The sequence below is a fragment of the Tenrec ecaudatus genome, chromosome 4 (genome assembly GCF_050624435.1).
Source record: "Tenrec ecaudatus isolate mTenEca1 chromosome 4, mTenEca1.hap1, whole genome shotgun sequence".
NCBI lineage: Eukaryota > Metazoa > Chordata > Mammalia > Afrosoricida > Tenrecidae > Tenrec > Tenrec ecaudatus.
This window is the reverse complement of record NC_134533.1, coordinates 74,572,714-74,600,200: the sequence shown is the minus strand read 5'-3', so window position 1 is coordinate 74,600,200 and position 27,487 is coordinate 74,572,714. Positions and strand designations below refer to the sequence as shown.

Here is a 27,487-nt window from a genome sequence, read left to right as displayed (position 1 = left end):
TATTTGGCATAAAAGAAATGGTGCTTTGTAATAAAAATACCTATATTTTAGCAGTATTAAGTTCTCCTTATTTAAATAGCATGTCCTACTTTGTTACCCATCCCTTTTCTTTCTATTTTTTAAAAATTATTTTATTGGGGGCTCTTACAGCTCTCATCACAATCCATCCATCCATCCATTGTATCAAGCACATTTGTACATATGTTGCCATCATTCTCAGAACATTTTCTTTGTACTTGAGCCCTTGGTGTCAGCTCCTCGTTCCCCCTCCCTCCTGCACCCTGATAGTTTGTGGATTATTGTTCTTTTCATTCTGTACACTGACTGCTGTCTTCCTTCACCCACTTTTCTGTTGTACGGCCCCCGGTGGGCAGGGCGGGGGGGGGGGCTATTATATGTCAGTCATTGTGATTCCCTCATTTTTCCCTCACCTCCCCCTACCCTCCTGTTATGGCTACTCATTATTGGCCTTGAGGGGTTGATCTGTCCTGGATTCCCTGTGATGCAAGCTTTTATGTATACCTTTGTACATGCTCTTTTCTAGCCAGATTTTTAAGGTAGAATTGGGGTCATGATAGAGGGGAGGAAGCATTAACGAACTAGAGGAAAGTTGTATGTTTTGTCAGTGCTGTACTACACCTTCACTGGCTCATCTCTTCCTTCTGACCCTTCTGTGAGGGGATGTCCAATTGCCTACCCCTCATTCACATCAAAGGTTTTTTGTTCTGAGTCTTTGGTGCCTAATACCTGTTCCCATAACACCTCATGATCACACAGGGTGGCGTGCTTCTCATGGGCTTTGTTGCTTTTTAGCTAATTGGCCACTTGTTTATCTTCAAGCCTAAAAGATCCCAGACACTATGCCTTTTGATAGCTGAGAACCATCAGCTTTCTTTACCACATTTTCTTATGTACCCATTTTGTCTTCAGGGATGGTGTCAGGAAGATGAGCATCACAGAATGCTGGGTTATTAGAATAAAGTGTTCTTGCATTGAGGGAGGACTTGAATAGAAGCTCGATGTCCATATGCTACCTTAACACTTAACATATAAATATATGTATATATATATCTTTCCCTGTCATTATATATGAATATATTTACATACGTACATGCCTGTATTTAGACCTCTATAAATGTCCTTTGCCTCCTAGTTCTTTCCTCTATTTTCTTTTACTTTCCTCTCGTCTCACTGTCATGTTCAACCTTCATTCGGCTTTCATTAATTCCTCTCAGCTACATTGCACTTGATCAGGCCCCACCAGGTATCCTACCCCTCCTCGCCATTGATTTTCGATCATTTTTGTTCCCCTATGTCTGGGTTTGTTGACACCTTCCTACCTTTGCCTTGCCTTCCCCTCTCCCTTGGCACCCCCCCCCCCAAATCCTTTGGTCCCATTGTTTTCCCCTCCAGATTGTTTCTCTGGCCTACCTTATCTAGATAGATACGCAAAAAAAAAAAAAAAAAGGCAAAACAAGAAAAGCCTATAAGTAGTGCCAGTTCTTATTTGTTGACCTTTAGGAGTGTTTTCTGGTCGAATCTGATGAGGTGTCATGCCCTCCTCCCAAAGTCTAATTTTGGGATTCCTCAGGGACATCATTGTTTTGCTCCCCTTGCTACTCCAATGCATGCCCTTAGTGTTACATCCTGGTTTACCCATCCCATTTTTCTCATGAAATATTTATTGTAAATATCTAGTTTAACCAACCTTAGGAAGAACCAGTTCAACATTAAAAAAATTCTATCTTGATAGAACTGGATTTGAATAGAGGATATTTAGTATTGCAAGAGTAGGTTCAAGAGGTAATAAATTCTGCAAACAGTATGCTCAAAACTATTGTTTGTGTCTGGATAGACTGGGGAAACAAATTCTCATGTGTATAAGAAAGAGCTTTATATACAAGAGCAATTGTATATTGAGAAACATCCCAGCCCAGTCCAGATCAAGCCCATAAGTCCAAAATTAGCCTATTGTCCGATACCAATCTATAAAGTTCTTTTCACACTCACACAACACATGCAGTGGCGCCAAATGCAGGAAGATCATATGCCAGTGCGTAGAAAGTCTGCGGATCCATTGGCAGTGGAAGTATCGCAGCGCTGGCAGGAGTCTCTACATGGCTCCTTCAGCTCAGAGCTCTAGCGTAGCTCCTTGTGTCTTCTCCACAGGAATGTCTCATAGGGCATGAGAATCTGCCCTGCCTCCAGTGAGCTATTTATCTCCATAGTGCCACCAAATGAGGTCATCAAGCTGCAACCTGATGGACAGGCTCAACTCCACCCCCTCACTTTTAAGTCTCAAATCGACAACAGATTATGTAACTACCATACCTATGAGTATCAATGTATGGAATTCATGTTGTTCCTACTCTGATGAAGTCTCAGAAACCCATCGGGGCAATTCCTACCCCATCCGTTATGATCGTTAGGAGTCGGAATCGCTCAGTGGCTGTGAGTTACGTGGTTGCCGTGAGGTGCTGTTGGATCAGTTCTGACTCATAACTGTGCGCAACAGACTGAAACCGTCCCGACCTGCGCCACCCTCCCAAATCCGAACCCATGGTTGGCGGCATGTGTCAGTCCATAGTGGTGGAAGCCTTCCTCCTTTTTCACTTGCCCTGCACTTTACCAAGCATGATGTCCTTGTCCAGGGATTCATCTCTCCTGACAATGTGTCCAAAGTGTGTGAAGCAAACTTTCCACGTCCTTGCTGCTAAGCCACTTTTCTGGCTGTATTTCTTCAAAGACAGATTTGTTCTTTCAGCAACTCACGGTAATTTGAGTATTCTCCACTAGCACTATAATTCAGATGAATCTCTTCTTCTTTGGTCTTCGTCAAGGTAACAATTTTCACATGCATATGAAACAATTGGAAAGACCTTGGCTTGGGTCAGGCTCACCTTAGTCCTCGAAGTAACCTAGTTTTTCCACATTTTGAAGAGGTCCCGTGTGCAGCAGATTTACTCAGTGCAATGCATTGTTTGATCTCCTGACTGCTGCTTCCATGAGGCAGAACCAAATCCTTCAATCCACAATCAACATACCATCCAAATAGTCTCTAATCCCATGCAGAGATAATACTATTGACTGAATATAAGTTGTGTGTCTGCACTGTTGAACATGTAGAGCCAATACAGTATTAAGAGGAATCGATAGATCAACCAAAATATTAATATTGATTCCTTATGAGTAATACGATTTTATACTTAAAAATTGGTGAAGAATATATAGCCTGAATCAAACATTTTGCAAGGACATGTTCATGGTACTTCAGTGGAATAAAGCGCTTGGTGATTTGGAAACAACAGTGGTCATTTATGTTTTAAAATGGTGAATTGGGTGTGTCTTATGTAGTACTTTCAGTTTTATAATTTTGAGCTGTCATTTGAGCCGGGATAGATGGCCACAACTGTGTAAGTATATATTGACACTAAAAGTATAAAGCAGAAATCTCAGTTCTTTGTGAGGGTTATTTTTCTGAAATCTGCAAGTTATGCTTCAGAGTTTTGTAATATCTTTATTTTCCAGTTTTATGACATGTCCAATGGTAAAATGTCACTTAAGAGAAACGTCAGATATTTACATATACAAGTGGTCTTCAGAGTTCACTGAAAAACAGCCTTAAAAGAGAATGGAAATTTCTCTGAGCGTTTTCAAACCCTCTCACTATGAAGGAGTCCTAGCTGTTTAGCTGTTAACTGAAAAGTTGATGGTTCAAACCCATTCAGTGACTGCTTAGGGGACAGACCTGGTAAGCTGCTTCCACGAAGGTCACAGGAACGAACTGGCAGTTGCACGTTGTTACCTGGGGCAGCTGTGAGTTGGGATTGACTCAGTGCACCAACAACATTACATTACGCTTTTATACTGTATAGCCTTCGAAGCTCCTATGTATTTAATTACACGTTTCTCTCCCTCCCCCCCCTGATTTTTAGAGGAACAGAAAGAAAATGAAAAGATGAAAGTTGATGGACAGCCAATCAATTCAGAGAAACTTTCCACACCCAACGTTCCAGAAGAGACTGCTGTGAAAATAGAAAAGGAAGATGAAAAGGAACTTGTGAAACTGCCAGTCATCGTGAAGCTGGAGAAATCGTTGCCGGAGAGTGAGGACAAGAAGAGCGCCAAAGGAAAGGGTGGTTCCTTCAAGGAAAACGTCAAACCTACCAAAGCTGAGCTGAAAGAGCACCGAGCAGACACTAAAAGCACCGTGGAGAAACTCGTGGCGCAGGAGCCCGAGAGACTGGAGTTTGGTGGCAACATTAAATCTTCTCAGGAAATCACTGAGAAATCTACTGAAGACACAGAGAAACTTAAAAATGACCAGCAGGCCAAGATACCCCTGAAAAAGCGGGAAATTAAACTGAGCGATGATTTTGACAGTCCAGTTAAAGGATCTTTGTGTAAATCAGTTACTCCCACAAAAGAGTTTCTAAAAGAGGAAATAAAACAAGAAGATGAGCCATGTAAAAGGATCTCTACAATTACTTCTTTGGGCCTCGAAGGGAAACAACTGGTCAATGGAGAGGTTGGGGATGAAAAGGTAACTCCGAATTTCAAGACAGAACAAAGAGAGTCAAAGTTGTTTGATGCCAAAGAAGATCGTGGTAGCCCCTCGAAGGGCAGAAATGTCATCACAGAGGGACCTGGGGCAGGGCCCTTCAATTCTGTCAGAACAAGTATAAAATCGGGTGAGCTTGAGACGGACGCGGCCTCTGCAGTGAAGGATACAGACAACTCGATCTCCGTTTCAGAGATCCAGAGCCAGAAAGAGCAGGTAGGACAGTCTAGTCCGCCAGATATGGAAACCTCTCTTGAGACTTCTGAGAGGGCAAAAGATCTCTCTCTAAAAAGTGTTTTATCTACCACTGAATCTTGTTCCATGAAAGTTGAAGAGAAGTCTCAAAAAAATAAGAAAGATAAACGCCCACCCCTCATAGAATGCCTGGAAAAGTTAGAGAAATCCAAAAAGACTCCTCTGGATACAGACACGCAGAGATTGAGTCCAATCCCAGAGGAAGTTCCAAGGAGTGCTGAGAAGCAGTCAGAAAAGCCGGGCACTCCCAGAGCGGCTGAAACGCCACCATCCAACACGACTGGTGTCTCTGAGGAACTAGCTTCAGAGAGAGAAGGGGAGTGTCGGAGCACAGGCTCCGCCGAAGGCCTCATCCCAGACACAGCCAACCCGAAAAATCTGAAAGAGAATTCTGAGTCACCAAAGGTGGACATGGATCATCTGAGTAATGCCCAGGCCGGTGGCATTGAGGATTCTTCTGAGACAAAGGCTTCTGTGCAGAAAAGTAAATTTAAGTATAAATTGATTCCTGGAGACGAGACCACTGCCTCGGAAAATAGAGAGATCACCTCTGAAAGGCAGAAAGAGGGCATCAAATTAACAATTAGGATATCCAGTCGGAAGAAGAAGCCAGATTCTCCCTTAAAAACTGTGGAACCAGAAACCAAGCAGGAGAAGACTGAAAAGGAAGAAGAGAAAGCAAGTGTGGGCCGTACTTTAAGGAGATCTCCAAGAATATCCAGACCCACAGCAAAAGTGGCTGAGATTAGAGATCAGAAAGCTGATAAGAAAAGAGGGGAAGGAGAAGATGAAGCCGAAGAAGAATCGACAGCTTTGCAAAAAGCAGACAGAAAAGAAAATTTGAAGAAAATGGAGAAGGATACAAATTCTAAAGTAAGCAAGGTAAATCTTTCGAGTTTTAATTTTTAATTACGGTAGATATATATGGCTGTATTTATAACTCTTTGATTTGGGCTAAAATTTAGTCATTCACACGTAACTTTTTTTAAAAAACACTGTACTTTTCTTCCTATACTTCAACTAATTTTTCCTCAGAAGTTACCAGGAGGGATCAAATTTTAGAGTGTATACTCCTGTCATCTTTTAAACAAAGAATAATAAAATGCTGAGAGAATACAAATGCATTCTCTAGGTTGTCTATTCAAGTAACACCTGGGCCATAGCATAAATAACAAAAACTTCCCCATAACTAATAGGAACAGTTTGGAATACAAATCCTCTGGTTCTTTCCATGCATTTCTTGTCTGGTCCGTAAGCATTTTCCCATTTAGTCAAAAAGAGATTAGATCAGATCTCTTCAGTTTTTTATGATTTTTATTTTTTCCTTTGAACAATGTCTTTGAACTCTTCGTGTCACAAGTGTAGTCTACCTTTTGATTGTTAATGGCCACATAGTATTCCACAGTGTGGATGCACCTCAGTTTATTTCACCACTCCCTTATTGATTGACATTTAGGTTGTTTCCAATTTTTCACTATTACAGGCAATGCTGCATTGAAGATCCTTTTGGACATGAGTGAGTATTTCTTTAGAATAGACTCCTAGAATTGGAATTACTGGGTCAAGGGCATGTCTCTTAAGAGTTGACAACTATTATCATAGTGCCCTGTACAAAGGCCCTATTAATGGACCTTCTCAAGCCCAGTGTCTTTGAGTGCCTGTTTCCCCCAATTTAATTATTAGTCTTAGAATGGCCAGAATTTTCTTTTCTGTGGTAATACCTTTTTAAGCCATATCTTGTGCAGTGAGTTATCCATGAGAATGTGTTGTGATTAAAAGTATTACTTTATTAAAACAAATCAGATGATCCTTCACTGTAAATAACTTTGTTCACTGATGCACTGAATTTTTAATTCTATAAAAAGTTTCCTCCTTATTCTGCTGTTAAAAAGTGTTATTATACTTTGCTAGAGAACAGCATAGATATGACCTGTAATACTACATGACTTTAAAGATTGTATAGTCTGTAAGAGCCCCCAATAAAATTATATATATATATATATATATCCAAGCTATAAAATCATTTACAATTTTGTAAACTTACTAATGTGTATATTTTTCTAATATATTTTTGAAGTTTGTTGGGATTTTTATGTATGGTTAAGACATTTTAAAACTTAAATTAATTTGCACACTTTTAAATTAATTTTTTTTAATTTACATAGTATTATGTGGTAATTTATTGCCATTGCTCTGTTACAGAACCTTTAAAACGTACATGGCCTTTGACCCAGAATCCTCTTCAAGGAATTTATTTTAACCAGAGAGGAGTATGAAAAAAATTTTTATTTAGAAAAATAATTTGTTTATGGAAGTGAAAAAATGGGAAACAACCTTATAAATGTCTAGTTAGATACACACTGCATATTTTATAGTCACTTTAAGCGACATTAGGAAAGTCTTTTATAAGACTAGGAAAATATGTGAGGCAGAATAATCACTGTGATCCCATAGGAAAAAAAAATGGAACTACTTGTAGAATTTAACAATAGGTACAGTTGGTGATGAAGTTATTATAATTTTCATTTTTCTCCATTGACTATAAATATCCTACAATGGATGTGTATTACTTCTGTAATCAAGAGAGGATTTTACCCTCCACCCCACTATTTTAAAAAAAAATTTCATTCAACTATTCCCATTTTTATTTCACACAAGGTCAAACCCAAAGGCAAAGTTCGATGGACTGGTTCTCGAACACGCGGCAGATGGAAATACTCCAGCAATGATGAAAGTGAAGGGTCTGACAGTGAAAAATCATCTGCAGTTTCAGAAGAAGAAGAAAAGGGAAGTGAAGAGGCTGCCCCAGCCGATGATGATGAACCATGCAAAAAATGTGGCCTTCCAAACCATCCTGAACTAGTATGTACCTGACCACCTTAAACACTAGTCACATTTCAAGTGTGTTGTTTCTTGGGTTTGCCAATATAATACTCCTTGTTTAAGTATGTTTTGGATTTTTCCTAATGTGGCAAAGTTTGGTGTGTGCTATAAAATAACTTTTATTTCTCAACTAATCACCCACTTTATCAGGGTCAACAGTCAGACTCTGCATTCATTCTGCCTGGTTTATTGATATTTTTTCTACTTGTTAAGATTATGCTGCTAATCTCATAAATCAATAGATTTATTTAAATATTTTTCTTAAGTTTTTGCTTTTTTTCAGTGCTGCACTGCTTTTTAGTATTCTGAAAACCAACTCTAACTAAATTAGACCTAAGGGGAAACAAACAAAAATTCTTTTTTTTTTTAAGACATTTTAAGAAAATAATAACAGGTTTTCCCCACTATCTGTAAGCTGTTGATTCCTATAAAACCTTCTATTAGTCAAAACGGCATAAAATGAAGAATCAGTTACCATTAATTTGTATGGGAATAAATTTGAGCATTCAGCATTCCCATGTAGTGTTCACAGCAACGGCAGCTTTGACGCGCAGGGACCGAGTGTGGAGCCGAGGAAGGAGTGCAGACTGCAAACCAATACTGAGTACTCGTTTCTAGTTTCTTCTATGGCCTTTTTGGTAAAGGCACAAATCTCGGATTTCTTTCATCTAGTGACAATGGGTCTTGCCATGGGACTTCCATAAGTGTGAAGTATGTGAACTGAACTCTGGCAGGTTTACAGGTAGATAACAATGGATTAGACATGTTCAGAATAATGATGAAGCATGTACGTGAAGCTTTCATCTCCAGGAATCTCTTCAAAGGTGACCTAAATCAAGAGTACCAGTTCCTATCTTGTCAGTTCATAAGTGCGTCTGTGGAATCTATTAAAGACACTCTTTTGTTTTGCCCAATTCCATGTTTGAATAGATTGGACTTCAACGTTAATCTTCAGCTATGAAATAGAATGTAATGGACAGAAAGTTGGTTTACCACAGGTAATTGTGTCGAGCAGTTGGAAAAAGCATATGAGGTGAATTTTCATTAAAGGCTCATTTTTTCCTCCCTATAATAAGCAGTGAATGTGATGGGAAAGATCTGGGGCAAGACAGAATTCATTCAGACCCTGGTTCCACCATTTACTAGCGGCTATCTTTTCTGTACATTTACTTCCTCATTTGTAAAAAATAGAATAATGTACCTCATATTTCTTTCAAAAGTTGTTTTTAATAATTTATGTAAAGTTGGTTGGTACCAGTTCCTGGTACCTACTAGATACCGGCTTAAATCATTCTGACTTACCTGCCCTTTTCTTCCTCATTCTTAACAAAAATTATCAGTGAAGCCTGGTAGTTTAAGAGGGTTCAAGTCAAAGATAGAACCTAGAGAACCAGCAACTGTCATTAGTTCTGAGAAGAATAGAAGTTCAAATTTCTTTGACAAAATCCTCTGTGCATTTTTGTGTGGAGAAAGGCCAAGAAAAGACTTGAGTTGGCAATCTACTTTTCTGTCCTTTAAATCAAGGAAAAGATAACTATTGTATTTTCATCTTACCATTTGCTAATGTTCTTTGAAAGTAACTCACTGCCCCGGAGTCAATGCTGGCTCATAGCAACCCCTGGTGGGTTTCCGAGGCTATAACGATTTATGGGACTAGAAAGCTCCGTCTTTTTTCCTTTGAGTTTCTGATGGTTTCCAAATGCTGACATTCATATCATAGCCCAACACATAACCGCTCTATACCACCAGGGCTCCTCTGAAAGTAAGCGAGTGGATTCCAACTGAAGCAGCACTAGCTGTGGAGGATCAAAGGGTGAGAGGAAATGAGAAGTCAAACGGGGTGAGCAGAGATAGCACTGCAGGGGAGGAGAATGCCATGTCTTTCTTGGCACGCACTCAAGACTTTTTGCTTACGGTATTTGGTTATTTTAACTAGCGTATGAAAATCCCACTGCAGATTTCTGTGCTGAGGAAAAAGGCATTGGAGAGTGAAGCTCTTGCATACGGCAGGTTTCTGGTGCCCCTTGGGTGAGGGCGGCATAGAATTGTGTCGAGTGGTTGGGATAGAACAGGGAGCTAGAAAAACGTGGGTTTTGCCCTCTTCAAGCCTACAGCAAAAAACTGATACAATTCATAAATGAATGCAGAACTCTTAAAGTGTTTTCTGAAAGCTTTAATTAAAATACACAAGATGATTGAAGCTTGGAAATTTGAAAATTTGTTCACGGTAGGCTTTACTAGGATATTCTCTTTATGGCAGATTTTGACAGTTACTGATTTTGATATAAGTTGAGCTCTAGAAGTTTACTTACAATTTTGTTACTTGAAACATGGCTTACATTTTACCATAGAAATAATGTGATGAATGGAATGAGGGTCCATATATATGTTAATAATCTACACATGCCTGTGTGATCAATCACATAACTGAACTATACTGTCATTTACTACTGAGTATTGGTATCGTAAGTGATGCATTTTAGGGAGACGCTGGAAAAACTTTTAAAGTCTCATCTGTGCTGTGGGCTAGCACTGTGGTTACTAACCAGAGTAAGTTGCTGCCAGGCTGGCTGTGGTTTACGGCAGTCCCATGCGTGTCTGAGGCGTGCTGTGCTCCACAGGGTGTCAGTGGCTGATTCTTCATAAGTAGATCGCCACACCTTACTTTTAAGGAGCTCAAGGATCCAAAAGCGAACCTGAAAGGGCTCTTGGTGTCTGTGGTTGAAACAATTGAACAGCAAACTTAAAATCAGTTCTGGACTCTAATCCGACTAATAAAGTAAATATTCACTGGTTCCTAATTAAAGTAGCGCGGGTGGCATATTGGGTGGCTCTTTGGGCTGCTTACGGCAGGGTTAGCATTTTGACCCACTAGCTGTTCTTCTGCAGGGAGATGAGGCTCTCTGTCCCCTTAAACATTGACAGCTGGGGAAATCAAAAGGGGCAGTTCAACTCAGCCCCAGAAGGTCACAAGGAGTCAGAATTGCCTTGATGTTAGTGAATTTGGTTTAGAGTTGATGGGTTGCTACCGAAATAAGTTGGTGGGTGGAAAGATGAATGGATTGGTTGATGGAATGGAAAATAATCTTCCCCAAAGAGGAATTCAAATACTGTGCAAGGAATGATGGAGATAGAAAATTACCATTAAAGACACCAGCAGAGTCACTGTGGAATGCTAAAATTAGCCGGTGAATCTTTAAGGAATGGCAAGATATTTGCTTTATTCCAAAGTTTCTTTCCCTAAATATGTAATTAATTTAAGTTATATGATTTTAATATACATCTAAAAATTCTTAAATAATCCTTCCTCCTGAAAATAGAATTTAATTTCCTTGAGTGCAGGGTGGACTTATTGCTCTAATAAGAAAATCAAATGTGAAAAATCAAAAGTTTTAATTTTAGAGTGTCGAAATTTGGTGACTACCACTTTAGGCAACTGATCAAACTTAATATAATCAGTAATTAGTCATGTGAATATCATGCACCCTCAGAAATGACAGGTAATGAACTGGACACTTCATCTTTATGGTGTTTGTCCCCAAAACTCAAAGCCCTAGCTAATTATAAGAAAACATCTGATAAGCCCAAATAGATGGACCTTCTACCCAAAAAATCCAACCCCAGTGTTCTTCAAAACTGTCAATCATGAAAAAGGAAGAAAAAGAAATGCCTAAATGTAAAATGGGAATGCTGGACTGGATTTTAGAAGCCAAAAGGATACTGTTGTACCTCCATACAATGTATGCAGTGCAGTTAGGGCATTGCGAGAGTGTTGATGTCATAGTTTAATAGACGTACCCTCGTTATGCCCGTGGTTAATATAGTGGCAACTGGATGAAGAGTGAAGAACTCTGCTCTCTGTAAAGCTCTTGTGGAGGGCTAAAGTTACAGCACAGTTAAGTTGTGTCTTATAACTCAAATGCCTATGTTTTCAAATCCTCAGAGCTGATTAAATTTAAATGAATATTTAAACATAAGTATGCCAGTGTTTGTTTTACTGAGTTGATCATCATAAACACAAATAGTGATAAAACAACAACTTCAAAAATTGTTATCCTTTGTATTTGAATGTGATAATCCTGTTTATAGTCCCATTCCTTTTGTTCATCAGTCTCATTTAAATTTACATGATCAAAATACCTATGAATGTTTCTTACAGATCGGTAATTGATGTGAAAATTGTACTCTTAAAATTTCTCGTAAGGTACTGTAGTTAAAGTGAACCCTGCAGTGAAATGTGAGCAGTGCGTCCCCGAAGAGCTGCAGCCTTAGGAATGCTCTGGAGCAGGGCTCCCTGCCCTGTAGGGCTGCCGTGAACGAAATCTCTAACAGCAGTGGGTTTAGCTTTTATTTGCGTAGGGTCGTGCATGATAATTCTAAAAATTGTTGCTGAGATTTTGTTATATGGCAGCAATAAACACTCTAACTACGAAGAACACATAGTTTACATGAAATTTGGAACTTAATGAATTCTTACCCTTTTTTGGTGGTAATTTTTCTTTTAGGTGGTGTATCAGGTGACTTTAGTTTTGATTACTAAAATGCTGTTGCACTATCTTTTGGCTTTAAATAATATGGAATTTTATGTTAACATTCATCTGTGGTTTGTTTCAGATTCTCCTGTGCGACTCTTGCGACAGTGGCTACCACACGGCCTGCCTCCGCCCTCCTCTTATGATCATCCCGGATGGAGAGTGGTTCTGCCCGCCTTGCCAACACGTATGCCTCTCTTTTTGCACACGGAATGGTCCTTGATTTTACCTGCAAATTAATCCTTCTTGGCAGCCACCAAACAGCTTTAGTGTTCAAAAGAATTTCTGAATAGTACTTCTTGTTTAGACCTTAGAAACGAGAGACTGTCAAAACAGCTGTTCTTACTTAATGATATCTTTTAGGTCCTTTTGATCATTTTCTGAAACAACTCTGAGAAGCCTAGTGTTTGCGAAACTAAATCACGGGCTTATTTTGTCTCACATTTTTATAGAGACAAACAACTAAATTTATTTAGCTACAGGTTAAGAAGTAAGGCTTTAAAAAGGAGGAAGAGTGAGGGCCTTCCCTGCCGCCACCCTCTTTGTTGCTGTCCACCCTCTTTGCATCAGCGGCTTCGTGGTTCGTTTTACCAGCTTTACATTACATTTCTTCACCCTCTGCCTTAATTCGGTTTGGTGTCTTTATGCAAGCTGCTAGCGTTGCTTTTGTTCATGTTTGGCGGTGTTCATTGGCTTGGAATCACTGCCTCCTTGTGTACATAAGAACAAAACAGCACCTGGCCTTGCACAATCCTGTAATTGGTCTATGTTTGTGTATCATCACAGCTTCTATGTCAAACTTTCTTTCTCCCTGACCCTGTACTTTACCGAGCACCATGTCCTGGTCTCCTGATGGATATCTTTAAACGGACAGTGGATGAATTCTCGCCATCCTTGATTTTAAGGAACTTTCTAGCTGTACTTCCAAAACCGATTGTTTGCGATGCAGGCAGTGTTCTTTCCCATTGCCATAATTCAAAGACATCCCTTCTTCTTCTTCAGGATTCCTTATGTATTGTTAGCTTTCAGGTACATATAATGCAATTGAAAACCCCAGCCTTCAATGTGATATTTTTGCGTCAGACTTCAGTGTGATGAGATGTTTAATTTCTTGATTGCTGTTTCATGGGCAAAGATTATAGCTCTAAGTAAAATGAAATGCTTGACAACTTCAGTAATTTCATTTATTATGATGTTGTATATTGCTTACGTTGTGAGAATTTTGCTTTCTCTATATTGAGGGGCCATCCCTGAAGCCTGTGGACTTTAGTCTTCATCAGTAAATGCTTAAAATCCTCTTTGCTTTTTATCTGGAATTGTGCAATGTGCCTGTTATAATTTGTAATGCATCTTCCTTCGGTCTTGTTGCTCATTCTTCATATATTTCAGCGTCTCAAATTACTTGTTCAGCATACCGATTTAATGAGTGCGGTGAAATGATCCAACCTTAGCATCTACTCACTCACTGTTCCTGACTGGAAGCCAGGCAGTAGATCGAGTTTTGTTCAGATTACTGCCTCTTGGTTTATGTACAGAGCTCAGCATGAGCATAATGAAGTGTTCTGAAATTCCTCTTTTTCACAATGTTATTCATAGTTTGTTGTGATCCACATGGTTGAGTATCTTTGGATAGTCAATGGAACACCAACTACACAACTTTCTTATATTCTGCTTTTGACCAATATCCATCTGAAATCACCTATGATCTCCTTTGTCCTAGATCCGCTTCTGAATTCTCTTCAATTTCTGATACTTCCCTCCTGATACACTGTTGGAACCATTTTTAAATTATCTTCAAACTACTTACATGTGATATTAATTATATTATTTAATAATTTACATATTATGTTGTATCATTTATCTTTAGATTGTGCATAAATATGGATCCCTTTTGATTGGTTGGCCAAGTAGCTGCCTTCTAAATTTTGTCGCCATAGATGAGTAAATGCTTGAACTTATTCTTCCCTTTGATTTTTAATGCAGGGCCTTTGCATATTTCACTGTAGCACTTCACTTTGCCTCCCAGAGCCACTCTGAACCATCATTTTGTCTATTCGCTTTAGCTGCTTTGCTTGGAAGAGCAATTTGCAGTCTCTTCTTGGTTTCCTCTTTTGTAGCTAGCCTCCTGTACTTGTCACTTCCCAACTCCTGTGGCTTTTGCTTATTGGTATTCATTGGATAAAATCTGTTCTCGAGATGGCCTTTACATTCAGATGGGACATATTTTTATTCTCATTGACCTATTTTAATTTTCTTTAGCTTCAACCTGTACTTCCATATAAGCAGTTTTGGGTCTGCTTCACATTCAGCCCCTGACTGTTCAAGCCGCTGATAGTTTTTCCATTATATCTTCCCACATGTGTAGTCAATTTGATTTTTGTTCATTCCATCTGGCAAGGTTCACACAGTATATTGTAATGTGGATACATCGTACATAGGCCAATACCTCTATTTTTATGAATTAATGTATTTACATATGTACACATCTAGTTTATTCGTCTATTAATAGCTTTGCTTCCTAGATCTTTCCTGTTTCCGTTTACGTTCCTCCTGCCCCACCGTCATGGTCACCCTTCTGTCTCTTAGTAAATCCTCTCAGCCAGATTGTTGTTGCTCCAACACTCCCAGGATTTCTACGTGCGCTCGCTGTTGATTGTAATTCCCCAGTTGTTCCCGTGTATGGTGTTGTTTGCTCACCGCTCCCTTCTCCTGAATCCTTTTCCTCACAAGTCCCTCCAGAACCATCGGTCCCTTGCTTTCTGGGTATTCTAAACATTAATTACTACCAGCGAGCTAGGCACTATATATGTGTGTATATGTATATGTATATTAATCATTTTATTGGGGGCTCATACAATTCTTATCACAATCCATACAAACATCCATTGTTTCAAGCACATTTGTACATTTGTTGCCATCATTGTTTTCAAAACATTTTCTGTCTACTTGAGCCCTTGGTATCAGCTTATATTTTTACCCCCTCCCTCCCGCGTGAACCCTTGGTAGTTTATAAATTATTATTATTTTTTCATGTATTTCACTGTCTGATGTCTCCCTTCACCCACTTTTCTGTTGTCCATCCCCCAGGGAGAGGGTTATATGTAGATTATTGTGATCGGTTCCTTCTTTCTTCCCCCATCCCTTCCCCTCCTGGTATCTCTAATCTCATTATTGGCCCTGAGGGGTTTAACAGTCCTGAATTCCTTGTGTTTCCAGCTCTGATTGGCACAGTATATTTTCTGGTGAGACTGCAGATTTTTCTAACAGATGCTTTGTCCCAAAGAGGATGCGCTTACCTTTAATTCAGAGGATGCTCAGGCACCTCTATTTCATTAAGCACAAAGAAAACAAATTTTTACCCACTCTGTTGCCTCTTACAAGCTTGATAGCAGTAGATCATTGAACATAATAATACACCTTAGATCAATGATTTTGGAAGGGTGTTTGCTCATAAAGAAATGGCATCTGTTTTGCTCCCTCAGAAATTGCTTTGTGAGAAACTAGAGGAGCAGTTGCAAGATTTGGATGTCGCCTTGAAGAAGAAGGAGCGTGCTGAGCGAAGGTATTACATTAGCTATCATTAGTGGTCGACAGCAAAATGATGTTGCCATGCAAATTCATGTGATCTCCGAAAGCAGGGGTTGCCAACCTATGACCTGACCTGTGGATCAAATATCTGTTTTGTGTGGCCTGCAGACTAAGAGTGATCTTTTGTTTTAAATTATTTTTAAAATTCAAGACAATAGCATTTCATTATATGGGAATGATAGGTTATTCAAGTATACGTGTTCTTTTTACAATTCCAACTTCATTTTGTTGTTGTTTTCCAACAGTTTTGCTGACATAATTCACATGTCATGAAATCCAACAGTTCAGTTGCATCAGGAAGAGTTGTGCAATCATTACCACAATCCGTTTTAGAATATTTTCTTCATTCTTGTACCAATTATTATTAGAATCATGTTTAATCTCTGCTCTTTCATTTATGCATTTTGTGTGTTTGGGGTTAAAACATCATAATCAATTAGCTGTACTAGAGACCTTATAGTCAGCCAAGTCTAGTATATGTATTATCTGTCCCTTTATGAAAAAAGTTTGCCAACCCTGATCCAAAGCATTTATTGGAACCTACTCTGAATAAATACTGCCTTAAGTATTGTGGAGGATGTGTACCTAAGTGATTTTTGTGGAGAATATAAAACTGGTCCAGATTTAGTTATTCATTTTCTTTGAATGGGCCTAATCTGCATGATTGATAGTTCAAAACCACCTGCACCTCATCAGGAGAAAGAGTGAGCTTTCCACTCACTATACAGTTTCAGTCCCTGAAACCCATAGGAGGTGGTTATGAGTCGGCATTGACTCAATGGCAGTGAGACTTAATACTGAGAAAGGGATGCCTTCCCTTCAGTATTGCATTGTAGCGAGGTTCACTGTGTTGGAGAAGGCTTCCTTGAGCAGGTAAGGCTAATAAGTTGCTCCTATTCTTTATTTTATTTTTGAGCCTGTTCTTTAAAAGGGAGCTCAAAAGACAAGAGAGCAAAATTTATTTGTGCCTTTTTGACTGACTTCCTTAAGGGATCCTAGAGGCATAGTGGTTAAGTATTGGGCTGCTGCTAATCAATCACAAGGTCCTCACGAATCAACTCCATGGACGAAAGATGAGACTTTTTATTCTTGTAAAGAGTTACATTATCAGAAACCCACAGAAGCAGTTCTGCCCTGGTCTGTAGTGTCACTGTGAGTCAGAATTGACTCTATGGCAGTGAATTACTTGTTTTTTTCTGGTTTTGACTGTGTATGGAACTGAAAACAAAATGAGTAAGTCAAATCTCTTGATTACAGGTAGTTCACCTTCTCAGAGAAGCAATAAGTAACTAATCCAAGCGAATTATGTAACAGGAGAATATACTTAGGATACTGTTAGATTAATCCAGGTGTTTTCATGACATCGTTGTGGAGGACATTTTTGTTCTTCTAGAGTTGGAGTTATTTGGGAAGACCTGGAAAAATAAGGAGTGTTTATATAAGTGTATATTGAGAGGAGTTGAGCATTGACGGCAAAGAGCACAGTTGTCTGCAATGTTACAATGTACAGGTGAGAGCAGAAAAGGGATGCGAGAGAAACGGCAGCTGTGGAGCATCTTTGAGGTTGGATGACACACCTCAGTTACTCTCTGTAGACAGTGACTAGCCATAATCCTGTCTTTGTTTTAGAACATTAACTGTGACAGTCATAAGGAAAAAGAAGTAGCAACTCCCCCTTTTGTTTAACTGAAGCAATCGGAATGTGTGGTTCTTGGAGTAAGGATTCTGAGGACTGATGCGCGCTGAGCGAGGGCGATCGGAAAACTAACCAGAAGGCCTTGATGCCCATTTGTGCAGAAGCTCATAGAAGAAGCTGGAACCCTTGTCTCTTAATTGCTCTTCTTGCCGTCGTTACCTCCATTCGCTTCTCCTTGACCTTTTTGTCCCCTGGTGTAGAAACCCTTCCCCCCAGAGTCTATTTTGCTATAAGGCAGTCAGCATGTTCCATAATCTACTCATTTTAACTTTTGAAATGGTGAACCTTAGAACTGGGCTCAATTTCCTTTTCTTTGTTTTCTTTTTTTTAATTAATAAATCTTTTTATTGGGACTCATACAACTCTTATCACAATCCACACATACATCAGTTGAGCAAAGCACCCTTATACATTCGTTGCACTCATCATTCTCAAAATTCACCTTCCACTTGGGTTTCTGGAATCAGCTCGGTTTCCCTTTTTTCCCCCTCCCCCTCCCTCCCCGCTCCCCCCTTCCCCCTGGTCCCTTAATAGTTTATAAATAATTATTATATCCTATCTTACACTGCCCAGCGTCTCCCCTCACCCACCTTCCCATTGCCCATTTCCCAGAGAGGATGTTACACATAGATCTCCAAGATCGGTTCTCCCTTTCTACACCCCCTTCCCTCCTGTTGTCGCCACTCCCACCGCGGGTGTTGAGGGATTCATTTGTCCTAGATTCCCTGTGCCTCCAGATCCCCACTGCACTGCTGTACATCCTCTGGTTAGCCAGGTCCGCAAGGTAGAACTGGGGTCATGATAATTGGGAGGTTAGGAAGCGTTCAGGAACTAGAGGAAGGTTTTGAGTTTCATTGCTGCTACACTGAACCCTGAGTGACTCATCTCCCCTCTGGAAGGGATGTCCAGCCGTCTACAGATGGGCATTGGGTCCCCATCACGCACTCCTCCTCATTCACGGTGATGTGATTCCCACCCCCCCACCCCCCACCTTTGTTGTTGGAGACCTGGTCTCCTGTGCCTTCACGATCACCCGTGTTGGGGTGCTGCTTCCGTGTGTCTTTGTTTTCTTAAGCCATTTGGAGTGCTCTGGCTTAAGAGCGCTTCTTAGTTTAAATGCTAATTTACTTCTGAAGTTGATTAGGTATTATTGCTCAGTTTTTAATATGGGATGTGTAGATAGGTTTGTATTTAGGTATTGAGTGTTTTCTAGAATAACTTGTTTTTAAATACATGGGGTAAGTTGCCCCAGAGACCGCGTTCGCGTCTGCTGGTCTTGCTGCCCATGCCCTGCCACAGAAGGAGCCGCCTGAGCCACACCATAAGCACTCCCATTGTTACAGTGAGGAAAAGAGAAAGCAAATAAAGATGATGGATCTGAAGGCTAAGCTCCACCACAAGCAGCATCATGCTGAGAAAATGCAAATGAAAACAGTTCTAAAGATGCATGAAAAGAGAAACACCAAACAAAAGCATGACTGAAGGTCTCCACAAGGTGCATTGCCTGCCTATCTGCTGCACAGAGGGGGCAGTCCCAATTGACCTAAATAGTTTTCAATGGGATTAAAATGGAAAGGGAAAGTAGGAATTCCCTCTGCCCAAAGTGCATGCCCTTAGCAAATGGAAGTACTAAGAGTTCCTTGAACAGGAACAGGGCAAAAGAAGGCCTAGAAATTGATGGTTACCAGTCTGCTCGGTTGGAGAGGGCCTTCCACAGAAACTACCGGATTGTGAATGCTTCATCAGGCTTACCGTTCAAGAAGGCACATGTCCTGCACCCTGAACTTAAATACAAAGGCTCCTTTTGCTTACCAATAACTTTTTTGAAAAGACGAACCCCTTGTCTGCACTGTGTACGCTGTTGAGCACTACTGTCAAAGGCATTCTTACTGAGGTGAATGTGAGTGAGTTGGGTCTTGTGACAAAAGCAAGCAAGGTGACTTGGGGGAGATATACTACCCAGGTTACCAACCATCCTGAAAAAATACTATAGGTAGATAGGTAGACAGTATTTTTCAAGTAATTTTTTAACACTGATGTGCAGAGTTTCTGCTATTCTTATTTTTGACACTGAGGTAAATCTAACTAAAAATGTTTCAAGTTAAATTTTCCTTTGTCCTAATCTTTTAGAGATTGAGCAGCCTCCCCATGTCCTAAATCTGGTATAACTCTACTGTACATAGCTAATACTCTTCACTTTTAAGATCAAGGATGTAAACCACTAAGAATTTAGCCTGATACTTCAGATTTTTCTTTGATGACTCAGACTACTCATGTCATTTGTATGTGGAAAAGACTGGTAGAAAACTTTTGACTAGTGCTATTCTTGAATGCCGTTGAATCTCCATTCCACCTCCTGGAGGCCCTGTGAGCATGAGTGGAACTTCACTCCATGCATATTTCGGTGGATCCTTTGTTGGCATAAATAGTTCTGCATTCGACTGCTAGCTGAGGTTGGCAGTCAGCTCACAGAGGCACCTTGGAAGACAGACCTGACCATCTGCTTCTGAGATCACGGCCTTGGAGACTCTGCGGTTCACTTCTGCTCAGCACAGAGAGGAGCTCTGAGAATTGGAACTGGCAACAGTGACTTTTAGACAACAGTGCAGACCTTTCAGAGAAAAAGGATGGGTCACTGAGGAAATAGTGACTACCTAGTAACTGTTTGCAGACTGTGGTGCGCATGATACTGGGTGTTTCACACGTTCACACACCTGATTTATAAATGTTTGCTCTCAAATGTGTTGCTGGAAATAATTTGGGAATTTTAATAGTCCTATATTTCCATAATACTTATTAGTAATGATATTTTGCTACAAATGAATTGGATTTCATCAGAGGTGGTTACAGTGATGAACCACAGGAGTCTGAACCAGGCGAGGAGGAAAGGGAGGACGTGAAAGGGAATGACTGGCAATCCAGAGAGGACAGGAGAGTGATTGGGTATGATCCTAGCGGAATCAATACAGTGATGTGGTGAGCAGCACGGAGAGCCAGTAGAAGCCAAAGAATAGGCTGCCCAAAATGGAACATTGGAAGTGGTGTGATTTTCAGTAATGATAAGGTTTCTGCCAAACGTGAGCATTGAGCTAGGGAGTAGTGAGCTGGCACAGTTGCTATTTCTCTCCATGACAAAGTATGCACATCCCCAAGATTACTGAGCAAGAGAAGGATGTTTCCATGATGCCTGTTCATAGTAGACTGCACGCACGTGTTAAATAGTCTTGAGGGCAGGCACCTTTGCATTCCCAGGGCCGACAAAAACCCTGACCTAATATGTTGAAAATTTTCTAAAGATGTCAGCATGAATTAAGGTGAAAAATAGTCGTCAATCAAAGTAGAAACATTTTAGGTGGTAACAAATCGCAATAAATTTACATATGGTAAGGACACTCATAGAGCAAACATTTGATACCACATATCTCAATTTATAGCATATTCATTAAGTCTTTATTATTATTGCTAGTACTAGCCTTTCCTTTCCTAGTTTTTAGTTTATTAGCTAGTATATTTTTATCAGGTTTAAATTGAAATAACTTTTTTATATATTGATTTTTATTTTACAGTTTCATATCCTGACTGTAAAACGTGCATAAAAACCTTGTGAGCACAGGGAAGGACCTAAAAGGCAGATTGTTGGCAGTAAGAGAGAGTTCTAAAGGACCTTGCCAGCCGGCGTTCTCACTGTGCAAAGGACAGTGCTGGTTCAGAGAGGAAGAGTGGTTCACAATTTCAGTTTAGTATCCCATCACCACACCATTTAAGTTTGCTAGGTAAAATGCTTTGCATTAAAATCAACAAAGGTTTATTCTTGGAACTGAAACCAAAGAGATGTCATTAATTGTCTAAGTTAGTGGTTCTCAACCTGTTGGTCACGGACCCATTTGGTGATTGAACCAACCCTTTCACAGGGGTCGCCTAAGACCATCAGAAAACACATTATTTCCAATAGTCTTAAGAACCGAGACGTTGCTCCTCTGTCAGTCTCCAGGCGGATCCGCCCACATGCAGATATGCCCACCTACGAGTACCTGGCGTGAAGAGTGTTACCCATGCTACACCATGCTTCAAGACAAACTCTCATTTATTTGTCATTAGAAATAAATATTTCACAGTATATAATTCCATAATGTTTTTGTGATTAGTCACTATGCTTTCATTATGTTCAGTTTGTAACAGTGAAAATATTTCCTGCATATCAGATATTTACATTATAACTCATAACAGTAGCAAAATTACAGTTATGAAGTCGCATTAAAAAACATGTTATGGTTGGGGGTCCCCACAACATGAGGACCTGTATTATAGGGTAACAGCGTTAGAGAGGGTGAGAACCCCTGCTCTCAGCTCTTCATTTTCAGCAGAAGTCTTAACTGCATGCCGTCACTCAATGCAGAGCCATCTGGCTGGCTGGCTTTTCACTCCGCCAGAAGTCAATGGTCTTAGTGTGGGTTCCTGGCATGTTCTGTTACCAAGATGCTTTTTACTAATAGAGTGATATTTACTGCCATGAGATTATACCTATGTAAAGTACACTTAATTACTGCAACACCAACCTAAGAAAGGGTTCTTTCATCTTAAAAGATGGCTTTCTATCTAATCATATCATTGTGAATCACAGCATGATTGATTCGATTCATGAATTTTCTTTGTCTATTTCAGTTATAACTTTCATTTCACATTATAAATTACTACAAAAGCTATTGTTTTCATACCCTCAGGGAATGTTGTGCCTTCCGTGAAGATAACAATGCTATGTGATAGGCAAACTGTCTGTTTTGACCCAGTTTCTGTTATTTCCATGAAATCCTAATAGTAGTATTGGTCAAATTAGTGGTATTTTTGTAATAATTTTTGTAACACTGATTTTTAGCAAATCTCCTTTTATTTGTGTTTGTTTTCACTTACAGGAAAGAACGCTTGGTGTATGTGGGTATCAGTATTGAGAACATCATTCCTCCACAAGTAAGTTTCTGGGTATTTTAAAAGTATTTTTAAAGGGGAAACTATCATACTCGAAAGTTTAACCCATATTACATGATGTGACTAGTTTAAAACATATGCCTGTCTTATTAAATATGAAAATTCAAGATCATTAAAGGAAAGCAAAAACTTAACCACAAACCCCCTGTAATTAAAATAGTACGTATATTAAAAAATGCGGTAGGATGAGGGGTAGCCCCCTAAACACCAGAATTGCACTGGGCAGAGGGGAGCTTTCACAGCACACATTTTTCCCGACTAGGCGAGATCCAGCAACTCGCTCGGAGTTAGTGCACCCAGTGGCATCGCCTGGGAAGGTTCTCTCTAGACACAGTGAATTTTTTCATAATGCAGCTTTGGTTGAACCTTGTTTTTTGTGATAGCAAATTTAAGAGAACAGGGTGCAGCTGTGAAATTTTGTTTCCTGCTCAGGAAAAATGCCGCAGAAACTGCTGTGTTGAACACAGGTTATAAGTGGAAAAAAACTGAAATACATAGGTGGTTTTCCATTTCAGAAAAGGTGAAATGTCGATTTATGATAAACCTTGTTCTGGACGTCCATCGACTTCCTTAATCAAGCTTTCTATGTAGAAGTTCTGAAATGATAGCATAACAATGTGCAATACAAAAGGCCTGATTTGCGGCAGACGGGAGACTGTTCTTGCCTCCACGACAGTTCTCTTGCCCATGCACCGCACTCACCAGACCTTGCTCTGTGCGACCTGGTTTTGTTTCCTCGAATGAAGAGGGACATGAAAGGACAGCGATTTGAGGGTATAGATGAGGTGTAGGAAAAAAAACAAGGGAGATACTGTCATCCATCCAAACAGACGAGTCTGAAAAATGTTTCCAAGAATGAATCACAGATTTGACCAATGTGTTAAAGTGTAATGGAGAGTACTTTGAAGGTGATAAGGCTGTTTTTGTAACAAAATTAAATACATGGATTTGGTGGAAAAAATTCTGGGTTTTGGGGGGTTACCCCCTCGTACATCTAACCAAGTTTTATGGTATATACCCATGGAGTATATGTTTCATTGTTATTATACTAAATTGATTAAATTGTTGTTAGCCTTTCTATGTGCTATTTGTACAAAATGACTAAAGATATTTCAGGGAAATTTCTGATTCTTCATTCCCTGCTTTGGTGTGAAAACAGAGAAACTTATATTTGTATATTTAGTCATGGCTTGGTATCATTGTGTTAACAATTAGTAGTCCAGTTTATAAGGAAGGTCATTTTACCATATAATATGGTTTTCATTTGAAATTAAGACATTTTGTACATTTCATATGCAGTTTCAGATTTAATTTATACCACTAAATAGCCTCTTGTTTAGGTTTCATCTTTCAGTATCACATTCCCTTCTTTTAAAACCTTTCTTCCATTCATTCAGCATATTTATAGATTATAATCATTTGTTAAAATCGTATATATATTGGTGGGGAAACATCATTGTTCAAAGAAATTAATTTTAGATTAACAGAAGTATAAGATTTCTGATACAGAAGTGCTTCATTCATTGGGCGCAATAGTTTTTCTGTTTAGGGGAATCCCTGTAAGCTTTACAAATTTTCTGGATTTGCTATCTAGTTGGAGATTAGAAAGCTAATTATTTCAGGATTACTAAGCCATATACTTCTTATTATTTTAAAATAAGGAGCCAGATTTTTCTGAAGATCAAGAAGAAAAGAAAAAGGATTCAAAAAAATCAAAAGTGAACTTGCTTGAAAGGAGATCAACAAGAACACGGAAATGTATAAGTTATAGGTATGTGATATGTGGAAATGCTTTCAATAAACATAAAATGCTTTTAAAATTAGACAGTCTGACCTAGAGGTATATGCTTTTCCCATCACAGTGATCATCAGCCATTACCTATATATTTATCTCGAATCTTTAGGAGTCTTGGTGACGTACTAGTTGCAAGATCAAGAGTTCAAAATCACCAGCTACTCTGCTGAAGAAAGACAAAGCTTTCAACTCCCATAAAAGAGTTGGATTCTCAGAAACCCTCAAGCGTAGTTATATCTGGATTTTTTTTATACAGAAAATCATATAAAATAAAACCCAACAACTAACTTGATAAAAACATATAAACCTCCATCATAAAGAGAGCAGGAAATATTAAAACTTAAACTACTTTAAAATGGCTCAACAGTGAGAACAAATGATAATACATTTTAACTTGACAGTGTTTGCTATAATTGACTTTACAATGCTCTTTGGCTGCTAGCAAGGCTGTCTACCACATCCCTGAAGCATGGTCAGAGGGGATTCACTGGAGGCTTAGTCCATGTGTGGGCCCTTGCCAATGGATGGGGGCTTCCATTGTCACCCATAGCCTTCTGGAATCCATGTGTTTACCGTCTTCGCTCTGGCACGATTCCCTCCAGAGTTGAGTTTTATTATTTACAATCCTTGGATCACACAGAATGGTGTGCTTCTTTGATGTTTATTAGTTGACGCTACACTTAGATGGCTTGCTCGTTTGAACTAAGCCTTTGAGACCCCAGGTATTTTTCTCTCTGATAGGCGGGGACCATCTGCTTTCTTCATTACACTTGGCTGTCACACTCATATCTGCTTAAGTGGTCTCCATGAGTGTAGATATCGAATAGGATCATGTCATAAGAACTAATTATTCTTAGATCAGGTCTAGAATTATGTATGAGCCCAAAATCCATTCAAATCTCTGGTGTATATATATGTATGTATATATATGGCTTGCTTTAGAGACATTGTTATCATTGTATGTTAGAGAACATTATAAATCATCCCCCTTGGATAAAGTAATACTATTAATAGTGTCATTAATTTAGTCAGTGGCACAATTTATTTAAAACATTGTTGAGAATAGGAAAATTACACAAGTATATATGGTGGTTCAAGATCGCAATACATGAATTGCTGACTGGTACAGATAGTCTTAAGTGATTGTACATAATTTATAAGAACAATGAATAAGGGTTGGTGATGGGGCAGAACTCCCCTCCCCCACCCACCCCCCTCCATCCCCCCAAAATGTATGAGACCAAGCGTCCCTGGGCTGCTATAGAAACTAGCAGACGGATAGATAAGAAACAACTTTACTTTGAGCAGGGGGAACCACAAGGGGCAAGCTTTCAATGACACTCATTCACAGAAGCAGGACTACTCATACTAGACTAACAGGAACTTTAATCCGCGTTCTCGAGTTACCTTTCGTTGGTACCTTCAAAACGAGATCTGAACCAAAGCCCATCACCCACCAATTCCATAACCTTAGGTTCTCAGTTGTATACTTCTTACACTAGGGGGTTTCAGCCTCACATCCATTAAATCTGCCACAGGTGAGTGTTAGCTGTCACCTAGTTTGCGTTTTCACATCAAAGTCTTTCAGTGTGAAGGTTGCGAGCCTCGAAAGGAAGGAGTCCAGAGACTCCGTAGTCTATTACACATGACCTGGATTACCAAGAAACTATGCCAAAAGTGTCTAATTAGGAGCATCGTACTGATATTTCCCTTGGGTTCAATGAAAGTATTGAGTGTTCTTTCTCAATGGGAGTTTGTTCCACCTGGTTTCTGCAACATCAAATGTGACACCTTTGTCAAGACTTACATGCCCCTCCCCATCTTGACTTGAATTTCTATTAAGGCTTGCTTTGCTTTTCACTCTTGTAAAAAGTGTATTCATTTGGGGTGATCTTAGCACAGTGTTGTATGGCAGAAACTACATGCTTTTCTCCTCCTTCCTCCATCTTGAAAAACTGACCCCACGTGAGGTCTGTCAAGGAGTTTTAAATTGTACACCTAAAGAGTGTGATGCGCGGTTCATGGGCAGCACTAGGCAGCCATTCTACTCACTGCTTGGAGACCTGACTGGAAGATTACATATCTTGAAAGCAGAAGCCTCCCTTTGTCTTGGTGCTTAATATATGAGTGGTAAAAATATTATATGGTAATGGATTCATCTAAAATTTGGCCTTTTGTGATTGACTAACTTCACTTAACATAATGATTTCTGGGTCCAACCATGGCATGAGATGTTTCATGATTTCATGTGAATCTACCAGTTTCTGTGCCCATTCTTGTACGGGTAGGTATATGGGCTCTTTCTCTCTTCTTGCTATTGTGAACTGTGCGTCATTGAGGATGGGAGAGCGTATCTGTTTTGCTCTGTCTCTTACTTCCCTAGGTACATGCACAACAAAAGGAATGCTGGGTCAAAGGGTATTTTTATTGCCAGTTGTTTTAGGTGTCACCATATCATTTTCCACCACGGTGAGACTGCCCCAAAGCAGTGGATAGTAGCCTTAGTCTCGCCACACTCTCTCCAGCATTTATTGTTCTGATTTTATTTGATTTCGGCTATAGCTGTGGGTGTAGGAGCCCTGGTAGTGTATTGGTTTATGTGTTGCACTGTGATCCACATAGTCGGCAGTTTGAAACCCCCAGCAGTCCTGTGGAAGAAAGACTGGGTTTTCTACTCTTGTAAGCAGTATGGTCTGAGAAACCCCTGGGGGTTGTTATGAATCAGCATTGACTCAATGGCAGTGAGTTTTTTAATTCGATGATAAGGTCTTGCGGTTCTTATTCTTTGTGTTGTTGGTTTGAACCACCTGGCACCCTTGTTGTGATTCACGGTTGGTCATGATAAATAATTCTAATATATTGTTGGATTTCTTTTATTCTATAATTAAGTAGTAATGCACTCTTTGCTAATGTAACCCTTATATCATCTATGGAGGGCTACTGTTCTTTGCTATCTGAGTTATGTAGCAGATCCAGCCTTCTTTGTTTTTGTACAGTCCCTACCCTAAGAATGGTTTTAAGCTTGATGACTTTCAATGGTCGAAAACCTCAGAAGAAAAATAAACCCCATGAAATTAAAATTTCTGTGACCATAAGTAATATGCGACAAAAACATAGCCACACTTGTATGCTTTTTAGAATCACCTGTGACTACTTTTGCTCTGCAATATGGAGTTGAAAACTGACAACAAATT

At 39.6% G+C, this 27,487-nt stretch overlaps 1 protein-coding gene and 1 pseudogene across 1 annotated transcript in view; both read left to right on the top strand.

Annotated features, from left to right (window-relative positions):
- The window catches only part of RSF1 (remodeling and spacing factor 1), a 138,804-nt gene that overhangs the window by 98,797 nt on the left and 12,520 nt on the right, over positions 1 to 27,487 (top strand). Inside the window, exons 6-11 of the mRNA XM_075546337.1 lie at positions 3,936 to 5,698; positions 7,475 to 7,678; positions 12,314 to 12,418; positions 15,714 to 15,793; positions 22,426 to 22,480; positions 24,160 to 24,269. Of these exons, the coding sequence (XP_075402452.1) occupies positions 3,936 to 5,698; positions 7,475 to 7,678; positions 12,314 to 12,418; positions 15,714 to 15,793; positions 22,426 to 22,480; positions 24,160 to 24,269 (2,317 nt within the window). The remainder of the gene's footprint in view (positions 1 to 3,935; positions 5,699 to 7,474; positions 7,679 to 12,313; positions 12,419 to 15,713; positions 15,794 to 22,425; positions 22,481 to 24,159; positions 24,270 to 27,487) is intronic.
- On the top strand, positions 18,743 to 19,508 carry LOC142444285 (ribosome biogenesis protein NSA2 homolog pseudogene; annotated as a pseudogene).